The sequence below is a fragment of the Mustela erminea genome, chromosome 8 (assembly GCF_009829155.1).
Source record: "Mustela erminea isolate mMusErm1 chromosome 8, mMusErm1.Pri, whole genome shotgun sequence".
Lineage (NCBI taxonomy): Eukaryota > Metazoa > Chordata > Mammalia > Carnivora > Mustelidae > Mustela > Mustela erminea.
The window spans coordinates 99,223,379-99,237,517 of NC_045621.1; the positions used below are offsets into that span (position 1 = coordinate 99,223,379).

Here is a 14,139-nt window from a genome sequence, read left to right on the forward strand (position 1 = left end):
AGAGTTTATGCTTATTGGAGACAGTTCTTACTTTAATTTGTATTCCTAGCTGCATCTAGTGTAATATCTTATCCTCTAAAATACTCCAGTATATTTTGTTAAATAGGATTGTTTAAAGATAATTGGCCAACTGTTGAGGTTTTTCAAGCCAAACTTATCTAAACCTCTCTTAGGAATGCTATAAAAACCATTTTTCACCAATTTTGAATCTTTCCAAGGTGTCTTTAAAACTCTTAACTCTAACATGCTATGTTTTTCTAATATCATGAAATAATATGGAACATTTGAGAGATTTTAAAGCTTATGGTATTTTCTAATTATTCAATGTTAACGCCTGGATTGTTTCTGGTTTTTTTTTTTAATTTTATTTATTTATTTGACAGAGAGGGATTGCAGGTAGGCAGAGAGAGAGGAGGAAGCAGGATCCCTGCGGAGCAGAGAGCCCGATGCAGGGCTCCATCCCAGGACCCTGGGATCATGACCTGAGCTGAAGGCAGAGGCTTTAACCCACTGAGCCACCCAGGGGCCCCTCAACTATTCTTAGTTGAGAATGTGAAGACCATGGGTAAAGTAAAATTATTTAAATAAAAATAATTCAAACTTTTGAGCTTTTTAACAGAAAACGAACTGGTGGAATGTGTTATCCCTGTTGTGTTTTGTTTTGTTTTTTTGTGTTTTTTATTTTTAATTTAAGGCACTTATTTGAATTCATTTCAGAGAACATAAACTGTCTGTTTTGGTGAAGATTTTAGCACATATGATGGCTTTAAAGTGATAAAGTATACATGGGGGATAAAAGAAAAGTGAAATGTTGAGTTTTTAGATGGTTTGTATGGTTGTGTTGAGAACCAAACTAAGAATCAGTGTATTAAATACTAATACCCTAAGTCTGGAAATCTATGTTCACCTTTTCAAGTAGCAATAAAGATATTTTAAAGAAACTTCCCTGTGGTTCTCTGAAAGTAGACATGTGGTCGAAGAAAATCTATTTTTATTAGAACACACGTACACCTAATCTACTAATGTAATTTAACATTATGATTTTTCTCCTTGAATCTTCCTTTAATTGTTTTCACTTTTTGAGACTATTTCAATGTAGAGGGATCATATTTCTTCTCATGGTACATATGGCAGTGAATACATTGCAGTTGTCTAAGGGGAAGTACAAGCGGCATGCTATAAGTTAAGAAAGCCCTCAAATTTTGATATTCTTTATTTTTTTTTTTCCAAACAGAATCAGTTTGGCCATTTTCCCTTACTTAGCCAAATGAAATATCTAAATCTTGGGGGTTTTTGCTTATGTCTTTTGCTTATGATTTCTAACACTTCTTTCTTTGCACTTGAGTGAATAAAAAATGCATTTGGATTTTGGCAAACTCCCTATGTAGTGGACAGCCTTGTCTTGTAGACTTAACTGTTCTCTGGAAAGTGATGAGTAGATAGGCAACAGAGGTAACACGAGTAGCTAGTCTCCAGCTAGGATCCAGCTCCCCTGCCATACCAACATGTCTCTAGACCATGACAGCACTGAATATTATCTGGAATTGAACACAAGTCTTTCAGCTGATGCATCCACCCACCGGAGGACTGATTTACAAAAGCAGCTTTATATATGGATTATCACTTGTTTGTGTTTGTATCTATGAAGGTACCCTCAAGCCCATCCTGGGAATAAAATTTCCCAACATTGACTCTGTTCTGCCTCCAGAGAATCCAGATGACCTCACTGCAAACTCCTTAGCATCTTTTCTCAGGTTGCTGCACAGCACCATACCTGTTTCGTGGGCCTGGCATGGACACGTGATTAGTTTCAGATAGTGGCTTATAGGAAGTCATTGAAAAACAAAGACAATTAGAACCGCTTCCCACAGCAACAGAAATTATCAGGTTTGTGGAAAAGGAAGTTGACTTGAAGATTGGCAATTGCATTTTGGAAAGCTAGCATCAGATAAATGAGCCTAAAATTAATTACAGTCAAATTGATCTTTAGCAAGAAGGTAGATTTTAAAAGTTGGCTATTAATGTGTATTTGATGAATGGCACTATATCCCTGTCCCCTTTTGGGTTTCCATTTATACTAGTTAATTAATTGGGCAATTATTTTCTGAGCACTTATTAAAAGAACAAGAGATTGTTAAGTGGTCTGAGTAATCTAAAGTTGTCTAAGATGTCCTTATTTTAAGCAGATAGCAACTTTGACAGGGATCTGAAGGCTTTTTATCTATGGCTTTAAGCATTATCCTCAGAACCACCACCACCACCATCATCATCATTTTTCTCATAGCTGTTATTGTTACAGGATTTTGTGTCCCCTTAGTGCCCATGGTTCTTGGTCATGCTGCTTTGAAGAATGAAGAGGTAGACTAGATGAAGAATGGTGGGCGGCAAAACGAAGTTTATTGAGCAAGAGTACAAAGCTCCAGGAGAGGGAGGGGGACCCACATGGGTTTCCCCTGGAGTTTTGAAGTGTAGAGGTTTTTAATGAGCTCTTTTGGGGAAGTATCTTAAGCAATCAGGGTGTACTGAGTCCTGCCAGTTAGGGCTTTGGTGATGTAACTGTCTATCTATTAGGTTAATGTGCATGTGCTCATGGTCCTTTTTTTGCTGACATCTAGGGGCTTAGGTCTTAAACTGCCCCTTGCCCATGATATTGACCAATGTTTTTGTGATTAATTGTCTTAGTTTAGACATTTGCAGAAGTCATTTCTGTAAAGGCTGTAAAGTAGAATGTCAGTGTGGTCCTGTCTAAGCTGCAAAAAAGGATGTCAGTGTTCTATTTTAGCTGTCCTGACTCCATATTTTTTTTTTGTTGTTGGGGACCCTGGCCCTGATTACTGTCCAGCTAACTTCTAATACTATAATTCATTCATTCATTTTAAAATTATCTGCAGTGTACCTAGTATGTGTCAAACTCTGTTCACAATGCTGGTGATGTAGCAGAGAACAAGATGAACTATATTAATGACACCATGAAGTTTCTATTCTGGAGAGCTGAGAAGGATAGAATGACATGTAAACACATTAATGTATATTCTTAATTAGCTTGATATGTTATTATAGATACATGATTAAATATGACCTGTGATGTATCTAAAACAATAATGCTATGAAGAAAAAGGAGAGTGAGAGACTAGAAGGGATATAAAATGTTACTTCGAGAGGGTGGTCAGGAAGCAGCATTTGAGATGAGACTTGAATGTAGAGAGTGATCTACATTAAGTGTGTTGAGGAAGAACATTCCAAGCAGTTCATTTAATGTGAACTTTATTGAACCAAAAAGTTTTGTTTGAATAATTGATTTTAAAACTTACAGTTAAAATAATTACATTATTCCATTTGTTCTGGTAAAACAAGCAAACAAACAAAAAAATCTGAGGTTCAGAAAAAGACATCTTTGCAATCTCCCAACTCTTAAGTAATTCAGCCTATTGGTACAATGTATTTTAGGCATTCTTTTTTTTTTTTTTTTTCCAGAAGGGAAATCATTTTTGGCTTGCATTATTAGGTGAAATTCCCAAGAAGAGAGCCATTAGAGCAGGATGTTGAATGATTGACAGTGCCTACAAGTGGAGGCATGCTGAAGGGAATGGGTAGGGAAGAATTAGGAAGGAAGGTGATTTGAAGGTTGAAGCATCTGAGGCTTGGGTGCCAAATGGCAGTCAGAGCAGTTTAGGGTTGTGTTCTATTTCAAAAGGAATCAAGCGTAATGAGGAAACTGGAGCTTGGCTATAGACAATTGTTATTGTAAATTCTCTCACTTGCATTTGATCCTGTAGGTAGTATAGAGACATTAAAGGACTTTGTGGGATACAGTGACATAAGGGAAACCATGCTTTAGAAATATTGCCATAGTAATAGAATATAAGGTGGATAGAAAGGGGGGAATTATACTACAAGCTTATTAAGTCTGCAGTTCCCAAATGGATTTGTAGATGTCTTGGGTATTGACAAGTCATCTTAAAGGAGCCATAAATTCTTATGTGCATCACTTTAGGAACAGAAATTTTTTTTTTTAACTCAAATGTGTTTTATCATTTCAAAACTGATGTATCTTCCCAGTCCACCATGACTGAAAAATATAAATTTATTTGAGAACATTACAGAATTCAGGATAGCTTTTCTTAATTTTGAATTTTGTCAAATAAAAGGTAATAAAGTACAACTGTTATTATGTCAGAATCCAAATTATTCCTTGTTTCATTTATTTATTGATTTATGCATTTATCCTTGACCAATTTGTCTTTAGAACAGCGTATTAAAGGGGTTAAGGGCCAGAGTTTATGGACTGGCCCCAGAGATCTCCCACTTATTTATAGTAAGTGGATTTTTAATTAATCTCCCTAAATTCCATTATTCTCATCTGCAACTCTTATCAAAATAATAGTAATCTCACCTGATTTTTTATGATGATCATGGGAGATTATGAATATAAAGTATTCAGTATCATGCCAAACGCCTAGTAAGGTATCTAAGGTGTTCTTACTGTTAGATAACATTTGGTAGATATTATGTGGCTATTCAAAAACTGGAAAGTACACTCAAGTCATTTCTTTAGTAATTTGCCTTGTGTTCAAGAATATGGTACTTGCTGGATAACTAAATTGTGAAAGCACACCCTGAATGCCCTGTTAATCACTGAGAATGTAGAAATCCTGTCCTCTCTCTATATTCCCATCAAGCAGAATGTACAGAAGAACGTGTTGTTCAGTGTTCAGGTCAAAGGCTCTGGGGCTGGCCAACCTGGAGTATCTCCTTTGTAATAGTGTCCATTTGGCAAGCCTTTATCTCCTTAGGGCTCTGGCCATGCAGGGAAGGAGAGGCAACAGATAGTTGTTAAGGTAATTTGCTCTGGCATCGAAACTTAGAGCATGTAGATCCCAGCAATGGGTACTTGTCCAGTTGGCCACTCCTGGATTCCCTGTAAGTTTTCCCAGTAAACCTATGTCTCTGTCACTGTCTCTGGGTCTTGTCTTTGACCTTATCGGACCATCATTCATCGTAGGTTTAGAATCTTCTAAGGTAAGCCTGCATATCAAGTGACAAGGAATCAAGATCAGAATCCGTAGATTTAAAATTATAATTTACTCTCAATTCTTTTATTGGAATGAGATGTCAGTTATTATTAGCTTATACATTTAACCCATGAACAATGTGAGGGTTGGGGCACCAACCCCAGCACAGTCACAAGCCCAAGTGTAACTTTTAATTCCCCAAAACATAACTTCTTACAGCCTACTGTTGACCAAAAGCCTTACCAATAACAATAAAGAAGTAAAGAGTTAACTGATACATATTTTGTTATGTGTCTTATATAGTATATTCTTATAATACAGTAAGTTTGAGAAAAAAATGTTATTGAGAAAATCATAAGGAAGAAAAAATACATTTATAGTAATAAGCTATAAATATTTGTATACTATATGAGTGGACTTGTGCAGGTCAAGTATGAACGGAGAGTCTAGCCAAAATGCAGTAAAATTAGAGGTGTTGGATAACGAGCATTAATAAGTGTGGAGAAGAGGTATAAAGGCAGTTGTGTTAAAAGAGTAGAATTGGCCTCTGCAGGATTTGGTCCATCAGACTGAAAGACAAAACAGTTGATCACAGAAGGGGAGGGAAAAGAACAAAATACCTTCCACGCACGTTCTCTTGCATTTATTTGGGGTCTACTTCTTCATGTCCAAAGTGTTTATTGCAGAATTGAATGTCAACATCACTATATGAAAATTGCTCATGGTTTTAATCTGCGAGTCCCAGGAATCCATTTATAATTTATGACGTGTTTGCTATTCTATTTGTCTTTGTTTAAAGCAGGTCTGCTCTTGCTGAGTGATCTGTACACGCGTAGTGAGTTGGATAACTTTATGTTCTGTTTCTTTGTCTTCAAATCACTTAGCTAGTTTTGAATAAAAAAGGCTTTGTTGGGAAGGAGGAAAAGAAGCTGGGAGATGGGGATAGGAAGAAAGAAATGAGAGATTCAGTGCAAAGAAAATCTGGCATTTGTTTTAATTCAGTGTGGTGTTTGCTTTGCTTTGGTGAATCGTGCTCATACGTTTCTAGTCAACAGGGCAGAACACAGATCATCTGAAAAATGAAAATCTTTATGTATTGTGAGAGATGTTCAAGTTTATCCTCCCTCATCAATCTTATCTCCTTGCCAGTATTAGGCATGCTGCCTAGGGAGAGGATGCTACCAACCGTTGATAGAGAAGCACTCATTTAATTTAGTTACTACATCCTGTTGATTTTTATGAGTGGTGGGGGAGCTGTTTGAAAAGGACCTGTTGTGTTGACAGATGTACCCTGCTCTGCAGCTGGGGCAGTTTGAATGATTTTCCCATCTCAAATCTTTTTCCCCACTATCCACTTAGAAAAGTAGTCCCTGAGAAAAACTAGAAAACTAGTTATTCAATTGGGAAATAATGGTATCTAAATCTTTATCATAGGTTCCATTGTAGTAAGAAAAAATGTAAGTAGGTGCACCTTATTTCCATAATATGTTGCAGAGTATTTTGGCTATTGTCCTATGCACTATTTATTTATTTATTGTCAATGCACTTTAATGCTGTCTACATTTTGGACAGCAGGCATAATGCTCTGTTGGTTTATCTCTCAGAGAAATAAGATTACCCCCCAAAAGATAGCCATTTATAATATATGCACCTTTGAATAATTAAGTGAACTACTGAAAAAGAAAAGGATCCTAATTAGCTTTCAAACTGTGATTGTGCCATGCACTGAATCATTCCTTTATGAATACATTTCTTTCGGAGCATGTATAATTATGAACCTTTTTATTTTTTCTATCTCGGTAGGAACTGGGAAGTAACAGCCCTCCACAGAGAAACTGGAAGGGAATTGCTATTGCCCTGCTGGTGATTTTAGTTGTATGCTCACTCATCACTATGTCAGTCATCCTCTTAACCCCAGGTAATTTGTCTTTATTCCTCTCTTATGATGGTATTGTGGATGATAATTTCACATTCAAATGCCTTAAGAGGGTAGCCATATGTGGTATCTTAAGACACATTAGCATTGGTTGGAATTTAAAAAAATGCATAACCAGACATTTTGCAAATGGCACAGTAATTTTGTGGTTCAAATATCATGTGAGATATTTTGGGGGAAGCTGAAATGTAAAATCTATACATCGACAATGCCAAGGAGATCTTCAGTCTCCATTGCTACTTACAGACTTACTATGTTAGTTAATAAATGCAGGGGACATTTGACTTTCATTGTATGTTGACAATGAGGGAGTGGAGACTGGAAGTCCCCATATGGAGGTGATAGCTCAGCTGTGATGAGGGCGGTAGGGGACAGTGGTAGGGAAGGATTTGAGAGACGGTGAGGGTTTGATCAAAAGAGAATGCGGTCAGCCGCTAAATGCTTCCTTCTTCTGTTCCTTTCTTTCCTTGTAGTTTTTATATTCCCAGTTTCCCCTTGTCTAAAGAACATTGCCAAATTGCCCTTGCAATGATCTTTAAATTGTGTCCTTTACATTAAAGAGTTGAACACTAATATATAAATTAGCAGTAGGCTTAATTCTTCTTTGGGGATTATTTCAGTACCCAGAAGTTTTACTGCTCTTTAGTAGGTACTAATATTGGAAGACAGAGAAAAGCTGCTGGCTTTTAAATCTCCCCAAAATGTCTTCCAATAGCAAATGCACTTGGCATGCTGCTACACCCATCCACCTAGCTTCCTCAAAGACTGGACACCCATAGATTTCTCAGGATTGTAAAAACTAGTCATTTCTGGGATAAGATTAAGCTCATCCCCAGATTAACTGATATAATGAAGTTACAGCCTGTTGTTGAATAATACGTATTTACACTTCAGTTCTTGCTCCTCTTTTGTTATTTATGAGCCCTTAAACACATTAAATTTATTTCCTCATGTACAAAATGGGATTAACAATAATAGTTCTCTTTCAGAGTTATTTAGTCAACTAATTACAGTGACTAATTACATAAATGACAGTATCAGTTGCTCCAATATGGTATTTTGTGAAATATACCATCTTTGTAAAAATATGGGCTTTGTATAAATTGCCAAAAATCACTTGTAATTATGATTTAACATATGAAGAGATTGAAAAAGGAATTACAGAAATCAGGAGGGAGGAAAGGGAGAGGAAGAGAAAGGAAGGAAGAAAAGAAAAAAAGGAAGAAAGGTGAGAGAAAGAAAGAGAGGAAGGACAAATGAAAAGGAAGAAATGGAAGAAAAACAAGAGAGAGAGAGAGAGAGAGAAATCTTCCCTGATGAGAGCTGACTTATCCAGTATTCTCTTCAGGAACGCTGTCTTAACTGCCTCACATGTACGTCTGCAATACAGTGTGATTGACCAACGTGATGGCTCTGAGTTGTTGCTGAATGCCAAGAATCTTTGTTTAAAGGAGGATAAGCTTATGTTCAGCATAGTGTTCTGCTTAAATTATTTTAATGTAATTATTAGAAAAATGAATGACTTGGGTATATTACCTTCTACTGGGGACTATTAACCAGATGGAGAAATTGGTGCCCTGATGGCCTGTGTGTTTCTCTTAAACTTTCTTCCATCTGATTATAGCAGCTTTTCCCACTGATTCATTTTCTCAGAATTTCTTATTACTGAGGCCATTGTGATACTTCGGGGTCCTTTGAGTATCTGGTATAAGCAAGACTTTATAAAGTTGCCCACTGACTAAACTTCTAGCCAGCTGTTTCCATGTTGTTCAATGTAAAAATGGAGTATGGTTGGAATAAATTTGTCATGTACTTATTTGTTTTTTAAAGCAAAGACTTTGAGCGAGACACACCTTGGTTTGAGTTCCGGTTCTGTAATTTCCTGGTTTTGTGAAATTGGCCAATTATTTAACCTTGTTCAGTATTTTACTCATCTGTATTATGGGTGAAATATATTATGCCAAATTTATAGTGCTATTATGAAGGACAAATGACATACAATAATTCAAGTGTTTAGTAGAGTGTCTAGCACTGCTGTTGCTCTTTCTCTTATGATTGCTTTCTTTAGTACTTACTGACCACCAGACACAATGCCCAACACTGTGTGCCATAAGGGAAGTTTCTAAGAAAAAACAAGTTCTCTCTGGAATATAGATCTTCTGTAATTTCTATTTTTAAATTATGGCAGGGGAAAGGGACTAAACATTCAATCTGGAGTAGCCTTTCAATAGTCTGTTTGTTTATTCATTTATTCATTCATCAGTAAATAATTATGGAGTCCTTACTACATTCTCAGTGCTGTGGGTAGTTGGTCTTGCTTTCTCCTGTTTTATATCCATCACCTCAAATCCTTTCCCCTAATGACACAAACACTCAAGACTTAATTTCATGTGAGATTAGTCATATGAATGGAAGTAGCAGTTATTTTTAGATTTGTAGCTTATTAAGTACACTTAACATACCACATGTTCAAAGGTCTATGGTTTTTACTGTTATTTTTGTCAAGAATATTATGATATGAAAAATAAGTCAGTATGCTGGAGTGGAAAAGGTATTGCTATCGGGAACAGTTGAACTGTGTTATGCAATTTTTATTTGTACACTGAATGCCACCAAGGACTTGGGAAATTATAGAAATTAATGAAGTAGATAAGGGTAATGAGGGTGGTTGGGAATTTACTTGAGTCATGAGCAAGCATATACCAGTCTGGTTACAGGGCCTTCATGGTGGGCTCAAACTGAATGGTGTAGTGAAGTACAGGGTGGAGAGACCATGGCCTAAGACGCGAGTCAGAAGCCTGGAAGCAGTCTTAGAACCTATGTAGTCTTGTCTTCTTCACGAGAGATGGAAAAACCCGAGATTGTTTAATCTAGAATGTGCATCAAGACCATTAGTTTAGACTTTTGATTAAGCATGTGTATGTGCCGGTGCATGTCTGTGGTCAGACTCTAGTACTCTAATTACACCATGTCTTCCTCTTCCAACTCTGGTTTAAGACCCCTCAGCTGTGCTAGAATAGACCCACAAAAGAAAACCTCCAACTAGAAAGATAATGTACAGTACCTCCTTCTGTTGTTCCTTTGCCCACCAGTAGCCTCTAAGGTCAACTTCCTAGGTAAAACTACTCAGGCAGATGGAAAATTTTAACCAGGAAGGGGTTCACAATTCGTGTCATAAGGAGAAACTTCTGATCCAAAAATTATTTAGCAGAATACTAGACCTTTTTTAAAAAAGGTTTATATTTATTTATTTATTTGAGAGAGAGAGAGAGAGAGAACGTAACAGGGGAGGAGCAGAGGGAGAGAGACAAGCAGGCTCCTGCTGACTGTGAAGTCCTATGTGGTGCTCCATTTCATGACCTAAAACCAAACCAAGAGTACGATGCTTAGTTGACTGAGCCACTCAGGCGCCTCTGCATATGCTTTCTATAGCTTTATAATAACCTTGGAAAATTACTTACTTCATTTGACATTAAGCTTTTGGTTGAAGAAGGGCATCTTTGATTTAGCAGATTATGAAGTGATCTTTTGAAGTATCTTATGGTTCAAATATCTGTGATCTAATATAATAACAACAGCAATAATTATGGCTTCTTTGGTAACAAATGTAGCAGCAGATTAAATCTGGTGAGCTCTCATCTACTCTGAAAATATATATATTTTTTTCTTTTCAGCGTAACAGAATTCATTGTTTAGGCACCACACCCAGTGCTCCATGCAATTCGTGCCTTCCACAATACGCACCACCTGGCTCCCCCGACCTCCCACCCCTCGCCCCTTCAAAACCCTCAGATTGTTTTTCAGAGTCCACAGTCTCTCATGGTTCATCTTCCCTCCAATTTCCTCCAACTCACTTCTCCTTATTGGTGCAGACACTTTGGGGAACAGTATGGAGATTCCTTAAGAAATTAAAAATAGAGATTCCCTATGACCCTGAAATTTACTGGGAGATTTACTGAAATTTACAGTACCCTGAAAATACTGGGTATTTACCCCAAAGATACAGATACAATGAAAAGAAGGGCCATCTGTACCCCAATGTTTAATGTTTTTTTTAAGAGGGAGGGGGAAAGAAAGCAAATAAAGAGTTATATAGTCTAAGAAATGATTTAGAAACTGTTTTGCTCAAAATAGTATCACATTTTGGAGGTAAGTGCTAGGCAATGCAAGCTTATAACCAGAGAAACACATGTTCATTGTAATTTTGGTTTGATTGCAAATTTTATTACAGAAGTAATTTGACACAGGTGTCTTAATTTCCAAGATTGTCAGCAACTTCCCTGCCTGGTGAAGAGAAGTCCTAATTATTTTTGAAGAGTGGGTTAACCATTCAAGTATTTCTTTAATAAGTAACTATTTTTGAAAGGAAGAAATTATTCATTTCATTTTTTTATTAAAGGGAAGACTTATTTAGATGTATCGATCAAGCCAACATATTTTTTTTTCTATAATTGGTACTGAATCAGTTTAAAGAGAAAAGAGCACCCACGCTTATTTTCAGAATGTGTAACTCGAAGATTCGTATTTATACTCTACAAATAGATGAGTGTACATCGAAGCCCAAGTTATGGAGACTGGTCTTTCGTAGCCATGAAGTCTCCCTGTGCAGTCTCCTATATCCATGGGGTATATAGAATGAGAATGATCACGGTCCGAAAACTTTTCATGCATAATGTACTTACACATTTTGACCTACCTGTTTTGAGAGAAGAGACACGTATTTCATGAAACCAAATGTATTTAGAGGAGAATATTCTTTAAGCTTTGTTGCTGTATTGAGACAGACAGCGATGTGGACTGTGTGTAGTACACTGATTTTCAGTAACAGTGGCCTGCTGCCCTTTGATTGGTGTCTCTAATCAGTCAGTGTCAAAACAGGGTCATTAGATTAATTTGTTACTATGGCTGACTAAAGACAAAATTGTAAGGCATTAAAATTGTGTCTTCATCATTAGCCCTAGCTCCTCAGACAATTTCCTATTCCTTTAGTACCCTCTTGAGGTAAGCCTCCTGAGCTGGTCTTTGCAGGTCTGTCAGAGCATAAAAGAAAAAAAGCATCCATATATAAGTCATCCACATGCATGTAGAAGTCACCAGGGCTCCGCTTGATCCAAGTTAAACAAGAACTTAATAGGGATCATTTTGTTTCACTGTATGCATACCTTTATTTTCACTTCTAGAAGTGTGTCTAAGAGTAAATTTTACACTAATTTTAGATGCCATGTTGGGAAAGAATTTACAGATGTTGAGATTGCCACTGTGGTGCTAATGGTTAGGTAAATCTTTATGTCAGGTAAGGATTTTGATCTATGAAGTTGTGCTCAAATCATTCCCTGGGAGCCAAAATTTAGAACTGAGGAAGCTGAGGGAACCAGAGAAATTTAGGCAGCTCTGTCCGGAGAAATAAAACAAAAACTAGAAGCTAAAACTTAAGGATGTGTATCTGTCTTTGAAGAAATGCCAACTTATATTTTTCAAAGAGAGTGTATAATCCTGTCATTTATTCCTTATAATATACAAACTTGAAGATAAATGCCGTTTTCTAGGTAATACAGCTAAGGTCTGAAGCTTTTGGATAACTTAGGAGCCTAGTTTGTGGAGAAAAGATTGCAGAGTGAGTGAATACATTGACCTTCATTCAGACTGACGTGAGTTCATGTCTTAGCCTTGATAGGTGCTTGAAAATAAGATTTTGAGGAAAAGGATTCTTTCTTCCTGTTCTTACATACCAGGTTTTTTAATAAGGGACGATTTGATCCTTTGAAACGAGGCTTTTAAAAGATTAATCTGTTCCTATTTATTAAAAAAAAAGAATTTTCTAGAAAGCATTTGATAAGTATTTTCTTGGAATGGTGACAGCTGATTAGTTATTGTTATGCAAAAACTCAAAATGAATTTATTCTCCTTACTATTATGTTCTACCAAAACAATTGCTTCTGGTTATAGTTAGTTAAAATGTCATGTTATATTATGTTGCAAGCAATCTCTTGGCAGCTGCAATTTAAAAGGTGTCATTTAAGCATCTGACCTGTGTTTTAAAATGTCAAAGCGACAATTAAACCATCCCATAATGCTTTTATGAGAGGGAAATAATGTTTTACAGATTTTAAGATTTGCATTACTCACTTGTAAACATAAACATCAACTAAGATGCAAATTGTTTTTTTTATTTTGTTGAATTAAAAAAGAAGATATGTTGTATTGATAGGCATAAGCTAAATTGTCTCTGCTTGTTTTTTCCAAGAACAGCACAGATGAGCCCATTTGAATATAGTATTACCCAGGCATCAACGGGCTGCCAAAGAGAAAACAATGACAGATTCTAACAGTTTCCCCCTGGATAACATGGGTTATTGTTGCTTTCCTAGATTTATCTCTCATGCTGAATGAAATATAATTTTCTCTGATATGTATAAAGTTAAGAGCAGTTATATTTTTTTGTCTTTGTTTTCCAGTTACATTTACATTTAAGTCAAATTTGATTTTTTTACTTATTCTCATTTTTTGTATTATCTAATGAGATAAATAATGGATTTAGCTTACATTATGATGTGTTCAATTTAATAGGTCAAAAGAGAGTCTGTTTTAATAAGCAACATTTATTAGCTCCTTGTTACAAGCCAGATATTATGCTAAGTGCTTTGTATGCACTATTTTATTTATCCTTACACCACTAATGTGAAATAGATACTATTAATTTATGCATAATCTACATGTTTGGTTGAGTCTTACAAGTTAAAGTAAATTGTCTGTCACAGAACCAGAACATGGAAAAGCCAGAGCTTTTTGACTCTAGCGGGTATCTTAAGCTTTGAAATACAGGACAAGATATATTATTGCACCCATGGAAAGTATAGGCAAGAAACATGTTAGAAAAAAAAAAAATGTGCTCTGCTTCATTCTCACCCTGATTTCTTAATAAATGAGTTGATTCTGTATCTTCTTTAAATGGAATGTGTAACAAGGAAGGAATAAATTGGGGTACATAATGGGAAAATGGGAAGGGAATGGCAGAAGTGGGGAATTGAAAATCATGCATGTCAGTTCTGTATGCATTTTTATTACAGCTATTATGTTTGTTTGGTTGGTTTTTGTTTTGGTTTTGGTTTGTTTTTTTGGAAACTCAAACACCCGTGATAAAATATAAAGCCATACTTTCTTTTCTAAACCACACTAAAATTATTTATATGT

General features: G+C 36.1%; 1 protein-coding gene across 4 annotated transcripts in view; it reads left to right on the top strand.

Moving 5' to 3' along the window:
* The window catches only part of DPP10 (dipeptidyl peptidase like 10), a 1,361,251-nt gene that overhangs the window by 850,900 nt on the left and 496,212 nt on the right, over nt 1-14,139 (top strand). For all 4 annotated transcript variants that reach the window (XM_032353837.1, XM_032353835.1, XM_032353834.1 and 1 more), the window contains one exon: nt 6,816-6,930. In XM_032353837.1, coding sequence (XP_032209728.1) covers nt 6,816-6,930 — 115 coding nt within the window. The remainder of the gene's footprint in view (nt 1-6,815; nt 6,931-14,139) is intronic.